We start from the raw sequence: 19,523 nt of genomic DNA, 5'->3' as shown, positions 1-19,523 counted from the left end.
AGCTTGTTCTTATGGTTACATGGTTTGAATGACCTCTTCATCACTTTATTCTGTTGCCTGGCACTGGTATCCTCTGTCATTTTGTTTGAAGTGTATTGTGATCGAAAGAGTGGAAATCTACTGGCCTCTTTGATTGAAGTTTTACTACTGACAAAACGTATGGCTGAAGCAGCTGCATTCGTTCTCTGCGCAGAATGTTCCATACAGATGTACTCTTTGCACAAATGTGATGTACACCACGTGTGCACGGACAGTCACACACACCATACAGTATGTACAATTTTATTTCTTGAAAAATGTATTGCGCAAGAATTTACTCATCATTACTGTGTGCATTGTATGACTGGCAAAACATCCTGCAGGGATCCTTCAGGTAAATTTATATAAAAGCAGGGCTATTTCTGTCTATGCTTTTCACAGCAAAATGGGACCGCGCAAATGAAATATTAAAAACAGTTCTACTATTAGGGGTGCTGATGTTATTCCTATGGCGCCAGTTAACAACGGGAATACTAGCATTGCAATTGATTTCTCTCTTGTTCTAAGCAACAGTAAGTAAGCAGAGAGCATTATACTTTAGCAGAATAAATACCAGAACAATTCCTGGAAGCAAAACGTTTATTATCAATCCCAACTAAACATTCCTAGCTCCAGGCAGTCGCAATTGGTTTTACCAATGCATGTTTTCTTTGTGAAAATGTCCAGCTCCATAGAATATAAGTAACTTGTTAAATTTGCACACAAGAGAAAAGTAAAAAGTATGACAACGAGCAGCCGCGCCATTTCCTAATAGGCATGGCTGCGCAATGCTCCCTCCATCAAGCGCCACACAAAGCAGCTACTTTGGCTACTGCGCTTTTTTTTCAATAATGCTGCCTCTTGGTTTCCTTCACTTGCATCTCAGAATATTTTAGTTCGCATTGTGACAAACTGCGAAAAGCCAAGATTGCGTATTTAGCTCCTCCTTTCTCTTGTGATCTTGCAGTGAATTACATTTATTTTATATTTTATTTTGTGTAGAGTCTCCCTCAGTTCATCTGCACAAATGCAGTCTACGTCACTCGTGGCAGAGTGATACTCCCACAACAGATCGCCAATATATTCATCGACGGGAGGGGCTAGCGTTTCACTGTTGCATATTCCACATTCTCCTCTCCAGTAGTTTCTTTTGGAGAGGTTTCTGGCCTCTCAAAGTGATGGATTGTGGCGTAATTGAGCTCCTCTGGGACCTTGCGACAAAAAACAGGAAGAAAAACACAGAATTAGAAACAGTGTGTCTTTCTCCAGTTTATGACCTGGCTACATAATTTTATATGGGTTGCATTTGATGCCGGTTTAATATTTTATTGACATGTTTTATACTTTTCACACACACAACAACACTACTAAGCCTAGAATCAGTAAGTTTATTAACACTTGAAATATTTCCCCATAAGATAGGATCTTTAAGGGTTTAATTGAGTTACATTGATACTTGATAAATGAAGAAGATTGTGAAAAAGTAATCGTTGTGCTGGTTGGTTCAGTGGGGAGAGCCACAGATATATATATCAGTACCTTTTAGAGTTGCTAGAATATACTCTGCCTACTATTTTTATAATTTATGTATATTTTATGATGTTTTCAAACTGCTACTTCTTTATGAGATTGTATATAAAGAATAACATTAAATTTGTCATTTCGTATGATTGTGAAATTATATCTCGAATATCGATATAGGTGAGATCAGTTTTAACATACAATATTTTGCAGTCTAGGCTGGGTCTGCTTTCTTCTTCAGCCACAAAGTTAATAAACCTTGACTTGTTCCTTAATGTTAACCTTGCTCTTGATTCTCAGCCACTCTGGCTACTTAAAATTATGCCTTTTGAATTCTTAATGAGAGAATAAAATGCCTCAAACACTTATAGGGTCATTTAGAACAATGCATAAGTGCAAAAACAAGCAACTGACTTCTTCAAAACCCAGCTGAATCAAGCCATTAACAGTCCCTAAAAAACTATTTGAAATTGTCAAACAACAATCGTTCAACACTCCTAGCGCAATGGAACTAAGCGATGCGGCTACCCCTAATTTCTTCCTAGTAAAGACAAAATCCATTGAATACGACATTCAATCTAAGAATGCCCTTCCACAAACTATTGCTCATGAGTCTACATTTTACTCACAGATCAAGGACCATTTTAGTATTCTGACTGAAATTTAAAAAAACAATGCATCTTGGCACACCTTCTCGTCTATCTCTGAATACGAAATCTATAACAGTCTTCTAGCGAATAACCCCTCCAATCAGTTCTCTGATCCCTTACCTCCTTCTCTATTCAAAATGATAAAAACCTCTATTCTACCCTTATGGTCAAAGATTGTAAACTCTTCTCTGAGACAAGGTTCCATACCTGACTGTCTTAAAGTAGGGCAGGTCACACCTATACTAAAGAAATCCCACTCCCTCTCCTCAGATCTCAAAAACTACCGCCCCATATCCAACATCCCCACTTTGGCAAAACTGCTGGAAAAGTGTATATACATTAAATTATGCAACCACATCGAGAATTACAACGTCCTAGACAAACACCAATCCGGCTTCTATCAAGGTCACAGCACTGAATCAGCACTTACCCACATAATGGATGACATACCAAAAATGTTAGACCATAACGAATCATGTCTATTGATACTTCTTGATTTATCCTCCGCCTTCGACAAGGTTAAGCACGATAACCTATTGTTCCTACTGGAACGAAGGATGGGCCTAACTGGCCCAGTGTTACAATGGGTAACCTTCTTCCTAAATAACAGAACCCAAAGAATGAAGATGAAGCAATCACTTTCTCAACCCTCCATGGTCACCATAGGCATTCCACAGGGCTCAGCACTTTCAACCATTCTTTTTAATCTACTCATGGAACCCCTGTCAAATTCATTAAACTCTGCCAACATTCCATATCACCTGTATGCGGACGACACACAATTGTATATGAAAATCTCCTCTCCAGATGACTTCATCTCCCTCAACGCTATTCTAATTAATACTCAAAGTTGGCTCACTGACAACCACCTCATGCTTAACACCAACAAAATGGAATTGCTTCTCATCTCCCCCCCCCTAATCCCCCCTCCCCTTCACACACCCAAGATAGACTTATGGCTGAAGCATCTAACTTCCTTTGACTGAGCTCCCCACATCATTGACTCAGTGAAATCCTTGGGAGTCACCCTAGACAAACACTTGAATGTGCAGGCGCAAATAAATAATGCCACTAAGGGAGCTAATCATCAGATGAGTATGCTAAGGAAACTTAAATCCTTCCTCCCACAGACCAACTTAAAAATGGCAGTACAAGCCCTAGTGATACCAAGATTGGACTATGGAAGCACCACTCTATGCGGTCTTCCCAAATACAAGCTGGGCCGGCTGAGGGCATTTCTTAACGCTGCAGCCAGACTAGTCTCAGGCACTAAAAGAAATAATCACATTTCTCCGACCTTGAAAGCTCTGAACTGGCTACCCTACAAGGCAAGAATACAACAAAAGATCGCCTGCATGACCCATAAAGCCCTACATAGCAACACCCCCAGTTACTTAGCACAAAAGGTAGAGTGGTCGGGAGGTTGCGGACTATCGCGAAGTGAGAGTTCAGTACTACTGAAACCACAATCCTTCCATAAAAAGAGAAATGGTTGCAGGGCATTCTCAGGATCGCACCTAAGAAGTGTGGCTCACTGGTGGAGAAGTGTGGCTCACTGGTTAGAAGCGGCAGACCCTGAAGCAGAAGTCGGCCCGGGACCAGGGTTCAATTCCCGACGCGGAAGGGTCTTGGGTCAATGTCCGCGGACTCGATAATTCTCGCCTAGGTGCCTATGCTAACCATGGGTCCCACTCTGCAACTCTGGGCAATAGCTTGCTTAATCTCCACAACGGCCCCAGCAGCACCGGGGAGGCCTGGCTTCACCTTGGGGGTGCCCTCTCACAGGGAAAGCCAGGACGGGTTCCCCAGTGGTATACAGCGCCAGGACGCCACGTAACGAGGTAACAGTGCGCTTTACAAGTATACATACATTACATTTGGAACTCCCTACCTCCAAATGTACGCAGAATCTCCTCCTTTACCTCCTTCAAAAAAGAAGTAAAACTGCTTCTAATGGACAAATTCACATCCTAAGACTTTAATTCTTTAATGACTACTAGCCACCTATGTTATCCATATACCACTGTCTACCTCTTTTGAATTGAATGGCGAATTACGAATGTATGCATATTACCCCAATCATCTAATGTTTAATAACTGTGTATTGTAAAGGGTTCTGATACCCTCGTGGGTCATGTTCGCGGTTTTTAAAACTTTATAAATAAACTGTTTAACACTTGTGCCTTGAGCCTATTAAGAGCAGTGGGTAATAAGAATATAAGCCAATGTGTTCCCCTAGGAATCATTCAAAATATGATTACAAATGGTACAAGTGCCCCCATATCAGTGTATGATCATGAAAATCAACAAAGTGTTGCCAGTATTCAGTATTTTATGTTGAATAACAACGTATCATAACACAAGTCCAATATACAGTAAATATATTCGACAATCAAAAAAGGTACTTCAAATGACGGCACACTGTAAGTGTAAATATGTGAGCCAAACATAAACCAACATATATTTTAGTGATATTTATAATATGTGCAGTAGTCCAAACCCATAGGACAAAGAAATTTCTTAGGAACCGAATGATATAGACATTTGAGTTAATACAGTTCAAACAAACTGGAACCAAAAAAGTTGACATTTTGAGCCCTTTGACTGAGTTAACCTGGGTCATCATCAAGGCACCAAATACATTGTAGCAGCTCCAAACAAATGCAGTTTCCCTATGTTTTCATATCGCCTGAAAAATGAGGTAAAAAAGGCTGCATTATGGGACCGCTGATAAGTGTCAGCTTAAGGCTCCGTAACACCTACTTTGTTGTGATTATCGCATATATTGAGAGTTTATTTGATACTTTGTTATTCAACAGAAAATACTGAACACTGGCAAAACCATGTTGATTATAACTATCTACACTGATAATTAGCTATGAACCATTTATTAATTAAATTTTTGATATCTTTGTATAGACATTTACCACAGCTTATATCTTGTGTCCATTATCCGAGTAAATTGTAAACAAGCCAACATTAGTGCTATAGCACCTGCTATAAAGTGCTAATAAATGCAAACACAAGCATGCACAAATGTTGTTTGCATGAGTTAGAATATGTATTAATACAGACCAATTGGCTTTCACACAGCTTAAGATTTCAGTATAATTCATTCTTCAGCTAGTACATCATACTTTATCTCTCATATGTATGATTGACACTCACATCAATTTTTTGGGGATTTTCATTGTGATCCAGTGAATCAATCAATTAATCAATCCATCAGGATTTATAAAGTGTGGGTAATAACCCGATAGAGTATCCAGGTGCTTGCAGGTCCTGGAGTCTGTTTCATACAGCCATGTCTTGAGGGCCACTTGGAATTCCAGAAGTGAGGTGATGGGCCAGCTGTGCATGAGAAGGCTGTTTGAGGTCTTTGCTGTGACATGGGAGAAGGAGCGGGGGTATAAGCAAGTGAATGTGAGGTGAAGGGGGTCTTCTCAATGGTTGGTTGAAGTTCAGGCAGTGGTTAATGTAGGCAGTACCTAGGTTGTGTAAAGTCATGTGTGCATGGGTCAGCAGCTTGAATTGGCATCTCGTCTGTACGGGGAGCCAGTGGAGTTGCCCAAGGTGAGGTATGATGTGGTTTCATTGAGGATTAGTCTGGCAGCAGAATTCTGTATGGTCTGAAGTATATGTAGGAGGTGTGCCTAGGTAAAGGCGTTGCCGTACTCCAGTTAGGTGGTGTTGAGGGCTTGTATCATGGTTCGTCTCGTGTATAGGGGTAGCCACTTAAAGATCTTATGTAGCATGCGCAGAGTGAGGAAGCAAGTGGAGGAGACACGTTTTTTCTGTGATTTCATGGTGCGCTTGTTGTCAATGATGATTCTGAGGTTTCTGCCATGGTTGGAGGAATTGGGTCCTAGGTCTGATGGCAACCAGGATTAATTTCATGTGTTTCCGCTGTTGCCAAAGTTCGGTACTTCTATCTTGTCTGTGTTCAGCTGCAGCCAGTTGCTCTTCATCTAGTCTGCGACGTTTGTCATGCACCTGTGGAAGTTGGTACTGGTGGTGTGGGTGTCGTCAGTGAATGAGTGGATGAGCTGGGTGTCGCCTGCGTAGGAAATTATGTTGAGACTGATGGATCTGAAGATTTTGACCAGCGGGGTCATATATGCATTGAAGAGTATGGGGCTGAGGGATGAACCCTGGGGCACACTGCAGGTGATCTTCTTGGATTCGGAGGTGTATCCTCTGGGTTCTTCCAGTGAGGAAGGAGGTGATCCATCTGAGCGCATCCCCTTGGAGGCCGATGTGGTAAAGTCTTTCGATCAGTGTGTGGTAGGATGCGGTGTTTGAAGGCTGCAGAGTAGTCGAGGAGGCTCATTAATGCTATTTCTCCTCGGTTGAGGAGGGTTCAGATGTTGTCAGTGGTGCATATCAGGACGGTTTCGGTGCTGTGATTTCTGCAGAAGCCAGATTGGGAGTTGCTGAGTAGCTGTTTCTGCTCCAGATGTGTCATGAGTTGAATGTTGGTGAACCTTTCCAGTACCTCCACTGGGAAAGGGAGTAAGGTGCTTGGCCAGTAGCTTTTGAGTTTGCTGGAGTCGATAGAGGGTTTCTTGAGCAGTGGTCTGACTTCAGCATGTTTCTAGGTGTCTGGAATTATTGTGGTGGTGATCGAGGTGTTAAGTAGGGTGGTGTGTTCCTTGCCAATCCTTTTGTTTTTCCAAGGTTGACGATCTGATGCGGGCATGGGTCTGTGGGAGCTCCAGAGTGGATGATTTTCATGGTGGATGTGGTGTGCTGGGTGGAGAGGATGTTCTAGGTGGCTACTGTGTGGTTTGTGTCAGGTACGGTGGTAGGATATCTGTCGAGGAAGTCTATAGGTGTGGGTTGGGGTTCAAAGTTTCTGTACATGGTTGCAAACTTGTCATGGTAAAAGTGGACAACGTTGTTGCACAGTTCCTGGGAAGGTGTGACTTTTTTCAATGGCAGCCAGCTTGTAGAATTCCTTAATAATGTTAAAAAGTTCTTTGGTGTTGTTGGCACTGGTTTTGATGTGTGCGGCAATGGCTGTCTTCTTTGTTGCCTTCAGCAGGTGGTGGTAGATGTTCAGGGAGGTCTTGAATGCTGCCCTGTCAGAGGAGTCCTTGCTTGTGCGGCATCTCCTTTCCAACTGTGTGCTGTCTCGTTTCACTGTTCTGAGTTCTTGGGTCTACCAGCTGGCCTTTTTGGAGGATTTTCTCTGGGTGTTGCTTTTGATGGGGACAATTCTGTCTACGTGATTCAGGCGTTGATGTTTTTCACTCCCTGTTTGAGGTTGGTGGCGGTAGCAAGGTTGGAGGTTTTGAGGGTGTTCGCCCAGCTGGTCTTAAATTTTTGTTCCACCTACGGTGGGGCGCAGAGGCTAGAGATGCTGAAGTGTTCAATGGAGTGATCAGTCCATGTGAGTTCTTTGACATGGCTATATTTGCTGCAGTTGTTGGAGGTGAAAATTGGGTCCAGCATGTGTTGTGCGGTGTGTGTAGGGTCATGAATGATCTTGGTCAATCTGAGGCTGCTCATTCTGTTGAGGAGGTGTGCAGTGTTTTTGTTGTTGGGGTCATTGATGTGGAAAGTTAGGTCCCTGAGGAAGATGTAGTCCTTGGAGTCTAAGGCTAGGGGCACAATGAAGTCAGTAATGGTGTTGCAGAAACTAGAGCGTGGGCTTGGAAGTTGGCATGCATGGGTGACTCTGATGGTTGTCTTGTCATCTGTGTGGAGCTTGAAGTTGAAATGTTCATGGGGGTGGTTGTGTTGTCGATGGTGGTGGTACTCTGTATTGACAGACTGGACTACGGCAATGCCCTCTATGCCGGAATCAACAAAAAACTGCCCTGCAAGCTCCAGACCATCCAGCACACAGCAGCCAGACTAACTCTACAATCCCCCGGCACAACCACATCACCCAACACCTCCGCAATCTCCAGTGCCTCCCCATCGAAAGAAGAATAACCTTCAAGCTCCTCACGCATGCACACAACATTGGACCAGCATACCTAAACAACAGTCTCTCCTTTCACTCACCCAAGAGAAACCTCTGATCAGCCGATCTCTCCCTGGCCACCGTCCCACATTTCTACAGGACTGGAATGGGTGGAAGATCCTTCTCCCACCTCGCACCCAAGACCTGGAACTACCTCCTCCCTCCACGTCCAGTGAAGCCATACACTGCTCCAGCTCAGGAAGGACCTCAAAACCTGGCTCTTCAGATGACCCCTGCACCCAACGGAGCCGCCCCCTCCCCCAGCGCTTTGAGACCCTAACAGACTTTGTGCATTCCCTCTGGAAAGCCATAAAAACAGGAAAGCTAGGTGTGGCTGAGTACCCATCTACATAAATCGCATTCTGGTGGCCCTTCCCGGGAAGGAAGGCTCTGACACACTTCAATTGGTATGAGCCTGATCCCACACAGAGGACTGATTTCCTGCCACAGATGGCCTGGCAGACAGGACTGGGTTACTGGGTTGAAAGAATACTTGTGCACTTCCAGGACCACTCTTTGATATTTTTGGATAGAAGTACTGGGCCTCTGACCCTTCCAAGACAGTACACTTCAGGATCCATGAAGAACTCTGCTAAGAAGAAGGACTGCTGTGATGTAAAAAGGACTGGCACTATGTGGGACTGCTGACCTGGAAGAGCTGCTTTTGTACTCTGATGTGCTGCCTGTTGCCTGCTACATGCTTCCTTTTGCCCTGCTGAGGAAAAGGACTGGACCCATCTCAATTGAATCTTGGGTGACTCCAAGGGCTTCCTGGCTTGCCCCCTATTCTGACGTGATACAAAGCAGCACAAAGTGTGGTTAAAGTACTTACCTGTCAGCACAAAACATTTTTTGCTCTGGAAAGTATCCTTAAAAGTAATGTAAACAGCTCAATGCGTTACTTTAATTCAAAATGGAATTTCATGGGTGGTACATTTGTGTTCCCACACTACTACCTATGTTTTTTTATGTAGTCGTATCTACTAAAATTGGCAGTCAGGGGTTGGCACCAAAAGATAACAGCACCTTGACACAGGCGCTAACAACAACAAATGTTATTATTTCCCCTATCTTTTCTTACATTACGTTTTCTGCACTGTGCAGCACACTTCAAACGTTTGTAGAGTTTTAAGGGGACATTAAAGTCTTCCTAAAATCCTGCAACAGCACCTGAACTCTGCCATCTGTGAGTCATGCCGTGCCAAGAGGTGCCAATCCAGCGCTGGGCCCTTGAAAGAGAGCTTTTGCTGATCCATCAATACCAACGCATTGACAGCTTTGTGCCAATTGGAATCAACGCAAAGCAGTAGCTGATCGACAACATCACTTCAACAGAATGCATGGCTCAATGACGATAGACGGCACGGCTCAATGACAGTGCATCTCCTGCATCGTAAAAGAGTTAGTTGATGAAGTCTCATTGACTGAGAGGATCAGAACTGAAACATCGAGTTTTTCGAAGTCGACGCCTCCTCTTTCCAAGGTACTTTTTTAGCGGGACCCTCATGAGTCCTAAAGCCGGCATGCCCTTCATTTTTGGTAGGCCTGAACTTTGGATATACCCAGGTCCAGGCCGACCTTAAGTAAGCCTTAAGTGCTATTTGACTCTAAGCACTATATTTTGATTTATTTTTTAGAAATTCAGATTTTTGGATGTTTGTCATTTTGGTTTTGTTTTACTCCCAAAATTATTATCTCTTTGGTTTATCTCACTGGTTAGAGGCAGCAGACCCGAGAGCAGAGGACGGCCCGGGACCAGGGTTCGAATCCCGGCGCGGCAGGTTTCTGGACAGTGTCAGCGGACTCGATAATTCTCTCGCCTCGGTGCCCACTCTGATCAGCGATCACACTCGGCAACTCGGGGCATTAGCTTGCCTCATCTTCACTAACGGCACCACCAGACCGCCGGGGATGCCTGGTCTCACCCTGGAGATACCCATTAAGGGACCATCTCTCAGGGAAGCCAGGAAGGGTTTTGCAGCGGTCGAAGCGCCTTGGGACCCTACGGGTAAGTAGTGCGCTATATAAATGCCAATACATTTACATTACATTTACATTTAAAGCTGTGTGGAATATTTATGTGGTGTTTTCATCGTATTACTGTGTGTGTGCATTGCACAATACTTTACACATTGCCTCTTAAAGATAAGCCTGACGGCTCTGTGACAAGCTACTAGAAGGTGAGCACAGGTCATCTTTTAGTGTGTATCTAGCTCAGCCCGGTTCCTACTTGGACAGGGTGCATACTTCTGCCAACCAGAAATCCCAGTTCTAGCAGTGATCTTGCAAAACATTCTCTTTCCTTACACATACACTAAGTTCATTGGTCTGAGTGCCTCTCTAACTGAAAGAACATCTCTTTGTTAGTGTAATCTACGTTTTGGTCACCACCTTTGAAATAGGACCTGAGCTATCCTCAACCATCTGTAAGAATGTGTTGTTAATGAGGGGAAGCAGTATAGATCGCTGCTTCAGGAGATGCACCCCTGTGTTTTGGGTCAATTTATTATAGAAAATCTACTGGAAACTTTACCTTTATTCACAAATTTTCAACCATTTTCTTGGGGGGCAAGAGTACTCCCTCGGATCCTCAAGGGAAACATCAACCTTGTTTGTTACACATGCTTGCTCGCCAACATTCGTTAACTGGCAGTACACTACATAACTTATATATTCCACGAGTCGACACTACAGTATGGTAATATAGCTCTTCTTCTGTTTGTCATTGCATGCCTGCTACAAGAACCTCATACTTTCGACCACTTGAACATAGCGGCTATGTACTGGCAGTCGTCCTGTTATATTATTGTCCGAGGCAGCTGATGCGGGTATAGTGCTCTTTTATGAGCAAGTGGGGTGAGTCATTAACTGCAAATCATGATGAGACAAACGAGTCGACACTACAATATGGTAATATAGCTCTTCTTCTGTTTTTCATTGCATGCCTGCTACAAGAACCTCATACTTTCGACCACTTGAACATAGCGGCTATGTACTGGCAGTCGTCCTGTTATATTATTGTCCGAGGCAGCTGATGCGGGTATAGTGCTCTTTTATGAACAAGTGGGGTGAGTCATAAACTGCAAATCATTATGAGACCAACCTTAACTTGTAGCCAATTAAAGTGATTCCCATGTGTGTAGAAAACCCTAAATTGTATTATTGAAGCTGTCTACACGCTAATGAAGATCACAGAATGTGCTCCTGAATGTACATATAATGCGGCATAGGTGAATTTGCGGCCGATGTCCATTTCACAACTCAGGTACCCTGCTAGTCAAAATGTCTGCTGTTAGAGATCCCCAGTGAAGAGAGATGTACAACCATTGTGCACTCTAAGCAATGGTCCTTACCTGCTCTTCCTGCTGTCTTCCTGGAAGCTGGCATTTACCTTCTTCAACATCACTGCATTTAGGATCAATGAGCTCTGGATCCCTTCAATAGACAAACATGCAAAAACAATTTCAGGGCTGAGCTGTTTCCGCCATGAAGCATCCATCAAATTTTTGCGTACATGTGACCTGGTTTGCCCTGTTAAAACAACTGCGAAAATGTACAACATACAAACCCAAGCCTGCTTGCGATCACAACTTGTATGACACCATTGGATAACCATGAAAGGCTCTGCAAGTCAGCAGTGGCCAGTGGAGGTAAGAGTGGTGAGCCGGGTTGGGGAGGGGATTCGACAGACAACCACGAAGGAAAAGTAAATAAATAATTAATTTTTTATCTCCACCGTCTGTCAAAATCTCCCCCCCCCCCTCCCTGGACCCACCGCCCCACCATTCTAATCTGCACTGGCCGTGGTTGCTGCAAGTGATAAACAGGGTGATAAGCTAATTTAGACTGCATCAAACTGAAAATGATCCGACAACTAAGTTGAAGAGGGACAGTGCGGTCAATGTGTCTTTATTGAATCTGCAGCCTGTCTTTGAAAAGTTTGAGCTTATTTTAATAATGAAAAAACATCAGCTTAACCATTTCATGTCAACAGTAGGTCAGGTTGGATTTTGTGCTCTGTCTCTTCATAGAGGTAATGGCTGAAGACAATTAAGCCCGATTTAAAAATGGCAATTAAAGCACCTTTTTATTTCTCTACTGGCATCTTTTCAAAGACCAATACTGAATGGAGACAGCCTCCTCTTAGGGAAGGAGCTGAATGCATGAAGGTGAACACATTCTTACACTGTGGTACAAGTACATATGATGCACACATACTCACTCTTGCATGGGTCTCCTCTGATGCTGGCCTCTCACATGGATGTAATTATCTATATTTCCGTAGAGATTCTCATTCATCGGTAACTCATCATGGTTTTCAACATGCTGTTAAACAGAATAAACAGCCATTGTATTCCAGAAGAGAACATCCATCGAATAACGTAAGTAGCAGTGTTTGCTGGTTATAAACAATGCAATAATAGCAACATAGTTATGATGCATGGGAGCAAAACATATAATATTGATAGAGCGCAACTTCGCTCTCCATTTGTAGGGGTGCGTTGTAATCATGGTTAGTCCGCATCCACATGTTATCCGTTGTATCATGCGAATTGGAACGTGAAGTATAATAACGTGTAAGCAAAGTGTTAAGAGTTCTTTATATAAATAAATAATTAACGTAGTAAATGTACAAATTTAGGCAATCATATATGTGTGAAGTATATTCATGACTAATGGACATATCTTTTATAAAGGCTCCTGTTATGTGTGTATATTAATAGTTCATGTATGCATGTATTATAAACGAGTGCACTGTTCTTATGTTAGCTGAAAACTTGGTAGCCCTAACTTTCGTTTCTCCCTGTTCGATCTCGGGTTGAAGGTTGCTAATTAGAATTTATTTGCTTGTGGAATTCTCTCTTTTCATATCGCCAAAGCAGGTGCAGGAATTTGTCCTCGTTAGTTTGAATAATGTCTTCGTTTTAGGAGTCGGACAAGACCTAGGGAGGAGAGGATGCCTTTGGACAAGTGGAGCTGATAATGTAGGAGGATTTAATTCCTGTCTGGAAAGGCCTGGGAACCAAGATCATCGAAAAAGAGGATGGATGTCCATTACCTCATGGAAGGTTACCGAACAAGAGGGGTCTAATTGAATGAAGTGATCTCGCGTTGTATTTAGGGGTGTGATTTTTGACTTTTTGTATTAGGGTTAGGGACAGAATTTGCGCACTTCTGCCTTACCTGAAGAGAGGGGAGCATCTTTGAACGAGCTCTGTAGCTTTACGCTACTCGACCCAATTGGCGTGAGTGCGCTTCTTAGGAAGTTTTCACGTGCTGACACCTTTCAGAGAACTTGCCTGGGGAAAAGCTAAGTAGGGATGTCACGTTAGAAGTAGTGTAGGAACAGATTTAATGCTTTATACATATGAACTGCCAGTGTCAAATCTCTTGATGTAGTCCCTTCAATCATTTGTGTTCTGATCTTGGAATTGGTGATTCTGTGCCTGTTGCACCCTCTAAATTTAGTTTGTAGACTTGGTTTTGGATTAGTGCTCATGTATCTCTACACACTCATCATGAGGTGTTTGTATGTTCAAATTTTCTTGGCGCTGTAATAAATATACTTAAACTGGATAAGGAGTTTGTATTCCTTCTTCGTCATGGGCATAGGTAATGTGTAATCGACAATTGAATTTTTGTCCCCTCTACACTTACAAAGCAGGTAACAAAAGAGCCATCGGCCAAGGGTTCTAGCGTAAGTCTAGAATGTGGAACCCGGCTCCTTCAATGCAATAAAGAGTTAAAGCCTAATTGTCCTGACTAAAGATGAAAGCATTGTTGTTGAAATCAACCCTTTACAGAACACTAAGTTCACAATAGCCATGAACAAGCTCTTTCAAAGCCATTGGTCTGCCCTTTTTTAAGGGAACTGCATAGTGATACCTGGGCACCTTTGTTTATGTTTCCCCCAGCTGTCCTATAAAGAAAATCCCATAATTAAGAATTAACTTAGGCTACAATAACGTGGAAGCTTGGAATATAGTCCCTTTGCCGAAGAGTACCCTAAAAGAAAATTCAGAAGATGAAGTTTGCATTGTAAATGGTGAATTTAGAAGACAAAGATAGGACAATATTGAATAGGAGATACATTTGATGTAGTATTTTTCTTCCATCTTCAACAAAGCCTATTTGTGCATAGGTGATTACACTGTGAACACAAAAGCTGACAATTCACCTATGTATTATCATGACAGCAAAGAAAAACAAATGAATGTGTGGATGAGTAGTAAATAGCACAGCAAGGTTGTGACGAGCTAATGCATCGAATCAGCATGCACATTCCAGACTAAAATGCAATTGATCAGCAGTCAAAAGGTTATCATTCTATGAAACGCTTTTCTAACAATTCAATAAATAAAGAACTATTACATAAATATATTATCCTTATCTTCAATGCAATTGAATGTCAGATTTTAGAGCAGAATTATCTGTCACATCCTTCTTTCCTGGAACACACACAACCTCCAGTTTGTAATGCTGCAGTTTAGAGTTTAACCAGATTAGTCTACCTTCCATCCCCAGGTTGAAAGATATATATAGAAGGGGTTTATGATAAGACTTGGCTCTTGGTGCGATCTTCTTGTGGGATTTTGTAATGGTATCCACATAGTGGATGATGTAACAAGAAAAAAGAATGTAGAGTGTAGGATGGAATGTATATTTTCAAACCCTGCAAATTCAGTTGTGGTAATCTTGCATCCCTGCCAGTGTGTATAAAGATGCTTAATAAAAGAGGTAACTGTGCTTGCCGTATCCCACAGTGAGCTGCATCTTTTTTATTGAAGACAATACTGGCAGGAGGTGAACCTCCACTTGTGGTCTGTATCCGGTGTTCTCAGCTGCACCGGGACAAAAAAAAAAAGGAAAGGAACTTCTATCGAGGTCACCTGTGAAGTTAGCTTCAAAACAGCACTGAGGCGAGCTGCTTCTGCTTGTTTTGCATTTTCAGGGAGCTGTTGTGGAAATTTACTTTTCCGGGGATGGTTGCCTACTTGGTTGGAACTCTAGTCTTTACCAGTGGCCATTTTGAAGTTACCACGCTAGGCTTACGCAAATAGAACATCGCAGAAGTTATTGTCGGCCACCATATTGAAAGTACTTTGCTTGCTTGGTGCTACTTCCATCGCCTATGTAAATAGAGTGTACCGCAGAAGTTAACACGTTCTATACATCAATCACGGCCATCTTTGAGGTCCGTCCACAGCTCAGAGTGTTTTCTCCATTCTTTCCACACATTTGGGTTTCCGACGTGTGGCGAAATTGAATATTTTCTATTTTTGGTGCAAATCCTTCTATTCTACAGTGATATATGCACACCTTGCAAAGTACGATCAGATTCACAGTGGTACAGGGTTACATATAAAGTATTACATATTACTGTGATGTGCTTACCCTGCATTTCATTATTGGGCTGTGTTATAATTTCACAGTGGCATGCACACTGCACTAAAATATTGACTTAGGGAGATGTGCACACCTTGCATGTCAATGTTTTTAAAATGTTTCGTAGTATTATGTTCTCAGCATCAAGTGATATGAACCCTAAGTGATATGAATATCATGTGTGCAGTACTTTAGAATTATACTTGTGACATTTGTAAACATATTTGTATGTAACTATGATATATGTAGCTTATGAGCATTAGTTGTGTTTTGATGTTTAGAATTGAGATTACTATTCACAATGCAGCAGAGCAATGCACTTGCACCTCCATTTGTTCCAAGTCCTGGTACTTCTGGCAGTGAGTGGGAACAATGGAAAGAAGGTTTTGAAGCCTATATGGAGGCTGGGGCGTTCACATAGAATAAGTATGCGTTATTAAGGCATTGCCTTGGTTCTGAAGGTAGACATATTCTCAAACATTTACCTCGCCAAGTTGTAATGGGGGATGGTGACACTAAAGATGATCATGCATCGGCAATAAAAAACTTTGGATGTTAGATTCAAACCTCACAAGGCGTTATCCTCGAATGGCACAAGTTTTATAGGCGTCATCAACTTCCTCGTGAATTCATTCATCGTTTTGTGGGTGCTCTAAGAAGGTTAGCCTCTACTTGTGAGTATAAAACATTTTCAGGTAGAAATAATAAGAGACCAAATTGTCGAACATACCAACAAATAGGAAAATCCAAGAGACATTGCTGACTACACCAAATCTTACTCTGAACAAAGCTGTGGAAGTTGCTGTTGGAATTGAGAGTACACGGTCTTACTTAGGATCAACTTCTCAAGAAATGGTGGTAAATATTAAGGGCAAAGCGAAAAATAAGTTGGAAGTTTCCAAGTTTAACGCTCATAGACATCATTTAGGGGTTGCCAGGATTCGCAGTTGCGACTCCTCGCTTGCCTTTTGCTAACCCTGACACTGCCTTTGAGGCCCCTGCCTAAACTGGGGTGGCATGGTGAGAAAAAGAACAATAGATTTAACCCATATCTCTTGACAGAGGGTGAATATATGATTCCTGCAGCATTCCGTCCATCATTTGTATGCGTAGCACTTTTCACCCTAAGTGGGATGGGTATGCCCAGACGTGGGTCCCTTGCTCACTGTGCCACTGGATTCAAGCTAGCCTGGCTGATGAAGGGTAATACCCAGAAACCTTTCCCAGGATGCTTGTTTCCGGTCCAGGGAAGACCTGGCTTGGCACTTCCGCTTGGACTGTTCCCATGATGCGCAGGGTCTACACTGATTTGTAAATGGCTGGATCTAAACTGGGGTGGCATGGTTAGCAAAGGAACAATGTATTTAACCCAGATCTCTTGACAGGAAGTGAATGTATGATTTATTCAGCAGTCTGCCCATTATTTATTTGCATAGCACTTTTCACCCTAAGTGGGATGGTTATGCCCAGACGTGGGTCCCTTTCTCACTGTGCAACTGGATTCAAGCTAGCCTGGCTGATGAAGGGTAATAACCAGAAACTGTCCCCAGGATGCTTGTTTCTGGTCCAGGGAGGACCTGGCTTGGCAGTCCGGCCTGGACTGTTCCCATGAGGCACAGAGTCTAGACTGATTTGCATATGGCTGGGTCTAAACTGGGGTGGCATGGTTAGCAAAGGAACAATGTATTTAACCCAGCTCTCTTGACAGGAAGTGAATGTATGATTTATTCAGCATTCTGCCCATTATTTATTTGCATAGCACTTTTCACCCTAAGTGGGATGGTTATGCCCAGACGTGGGTCCCTTTCTCACTGTGCAACTGGATTCAAGCTAGCCTGGCTGATGAAGGGTAATAACCAGAAACTGGCCCCAGGATGCTTGTTTCTGGTCCAGGGAGGACCTGGCTTGGCAGTCCGGCCTGGACTGTTCCCATGAGGCACATAGTCTAGACTGATTTGCATATGGCTGGGTCTAAACTGGGGTGGCATGGTTAGCAAAGGAACAATGTATTTAACCCAGCTCTCTTGACATGAAGTGAATGCATGATTTATTCAGCATTCTGCCCATTATTTATTTGCATAGCACTTTTCACCCTAAGTGGGATGGTTATGCCCAGACGTGGGTCCCTTTCTCACTGTGCAACTGGATTCAAGCTATCCTGGCTGATGGAGGGTAATATCCAGAAACCAGTCCCAGGATGCCTGTTTCTGGTCAAGGGAGGACCTGCCTTGGCAGTTTGGTCTGGACTGTTCCCATGAGGCACAGGGTCAAGACTGATTTGCATATGGCTGGGTCTAAACTGGGGTGGCATGGTGAGAAAAAGAACAATGGATTTAACTCAGATCTCTTGACTGGGTATGAATGTATGATTTATTCAGCATTCCATCCACCATTTGTTTGCGTACCTTCCTTCAAAGGTGGCACATTTACATTTAGAAATAAATCTGGTCTATATGAAAAAGGAACAAGAACAATTAATTGACAGAATGTTGAACAATGTCATCATTCCCCGAGTACAGAGATCTGGGTCTAAACCCAACATTATTTTTCTACCCAAGCCATTCCAGTTTAAACCCATCCATAAGAAAATCAGTCTTAATCCTGCTTCCCATGGGAACAGTCAAGCCCGAACTGCCAAGCTGTGTAAAAAGATGTAAATAGAAATTTACAGGAAGATAGAAATTAAAGGCAAGGGAACGATGTTGCGAGACATATATTAGGGAAATAGTTAAGAGCAGAGAGTGAGGCACATAGGGGCATATGTAGAAGCCCCTATCGCCATGGGAACATCACTTTTTGTGATGTTTCCATGGCAATGGGGGCTTTGCTTTATTTACAAGGCAGCGTAAGTTGGCGAAACAAGAAGAAATGCTATATTTCTCCTCGTTTTTGCTTTTCCCATGTGTGCTGTCTTGTGCAGCACACATGGAAAAAGCAAAACACATTCTAATTGTTTATGTGCAGGAAGGTCTCCCTTCCTGCACATAAACAATCTTTAAAATAAATGACATTTTGTAACTTCCACGTGTGCTGCATTAGGAGGCACACATAGAAGTGTCAGAATGGCATTTCAAGATTGTTTATATGTACAGGAAGGAGGGCCTTCCTGTACATAAAATATCGTTCTCCTGCACGCATACACCCGTGCACTATTAGGCAAGGGTGCCTCTGTGGCACTACACTGCTAAGTGTAGAGCCAGGACAGGAGGAAACGCAAGGCTGCACCATATTGTTGTTCATATGGTGCAGACTTGCGTTTCTGAACTGGCTGAGTGTGGTGTTAAGCCATGACGGCTAACGCTTCATACAACTACTTCTGTTTTCCATATCCCCTGTCGTGTAGAAACACAGAGAAAGTGGTTGGCCGCATGTGAGAGAAGCAGAAATGAGAAGGCCAATACCTAAACAGAGAGCCAGAGATAGAGATAAAGCGAGCTAATAATACAGATAGAGAGAGATGGGAGAGATAAGGAGGGTGTGATGGGTAGGGGGTAGGGAAGGGTAACAAAGTTGAAGTGATAGAAAGAATCCTGTAGATACTGCTGACCTCTTGCTCGAACACTCCTTCTTTGTTAACCATAGTCTCTGTCTTTCCACTGCTCCATGATTTCATGATGCTCAGTAAGATGTGCCCCCTGTACCCAGGAACCCTCATCCTGACACCTACTCTGGGACTCATTTCAGTGGGATTTTTGTAACATTACTGTCTTCCTTGACTAAGAAATATAAACAATGAGCATTGATTATACAGCATTTACAAAGCACTTACTGCCGGAAGTGTGCAGCTTTCAAGCACTGTTATTTTTTCTTCAACTTGTTGAAGGTCATGTTAACCACTGATAGGCCTTTTCTAAACTATCATGTCCCAAGAAGGGATCATTGCTAGTTGGATTGAGCATTTTTCTATTTTCGTCTGGAGTCAAACAAGGATACGCTAGCCTGTAAATGGGCAATAATAGAAAGCATCCAAATAAATT

The 19,523-nt window shown here is 42.8% G+C and overlaps 1 protein-coding gene across 2 annotated transcripts in view; it reads right to left on the bottom strand.

The window, feature by feature from the left end:
* Positions 1–604: 604 nt before the first annotated feature.
* The window catches only part of LOC147701202 (B-cell receptor CD22-like), a 479,604-nt gene continuing 460,685 nt past the window's right edge, over positions 605–19,523 (bottom strand). For both annotated transcript variants that reach the window (XM_086929956.1, XM_086929955.1), the window contains exons 9-11: positions 12,383–12,486; positions 11,514–11,595; positions 605–1,229 (exon numbers count right to left, since the gene is read on the bottom strand). In XM_086929956.1, coding sequence (XP_086786082.1) covers positions 1,119–1,229; positions 11,514–11,595; positions 12,383–12,486 — 297 coding nt within the window. In that variant the 3' untranslated portion in view covers positions 605–1,118. The remainder of the gene's footprint in view (positions 1,230–11,513; positions 11,596–12,382; positions 12,487–19,523) is intronic.

The sequence above is a fragment of the Lissotriton vulgaris genome, chromosome 7, assembly GCF_964263255.1.
Source record: "Lissotriton vulgaris chromosome 7, aLisVul1.2, whole genome shotgun sequence".
NCBI classification, from domain to species: Eukaryota; Metazoa; Chordata; class Amphibia; order Caudata; family Salamandridae; genus Lissotriton; species Lissotriton vulgaris.
Note: the sequence above shows the minus strand (reverse complement) of the source record. Positions and strands in the feature narration are given on the sequence as shown.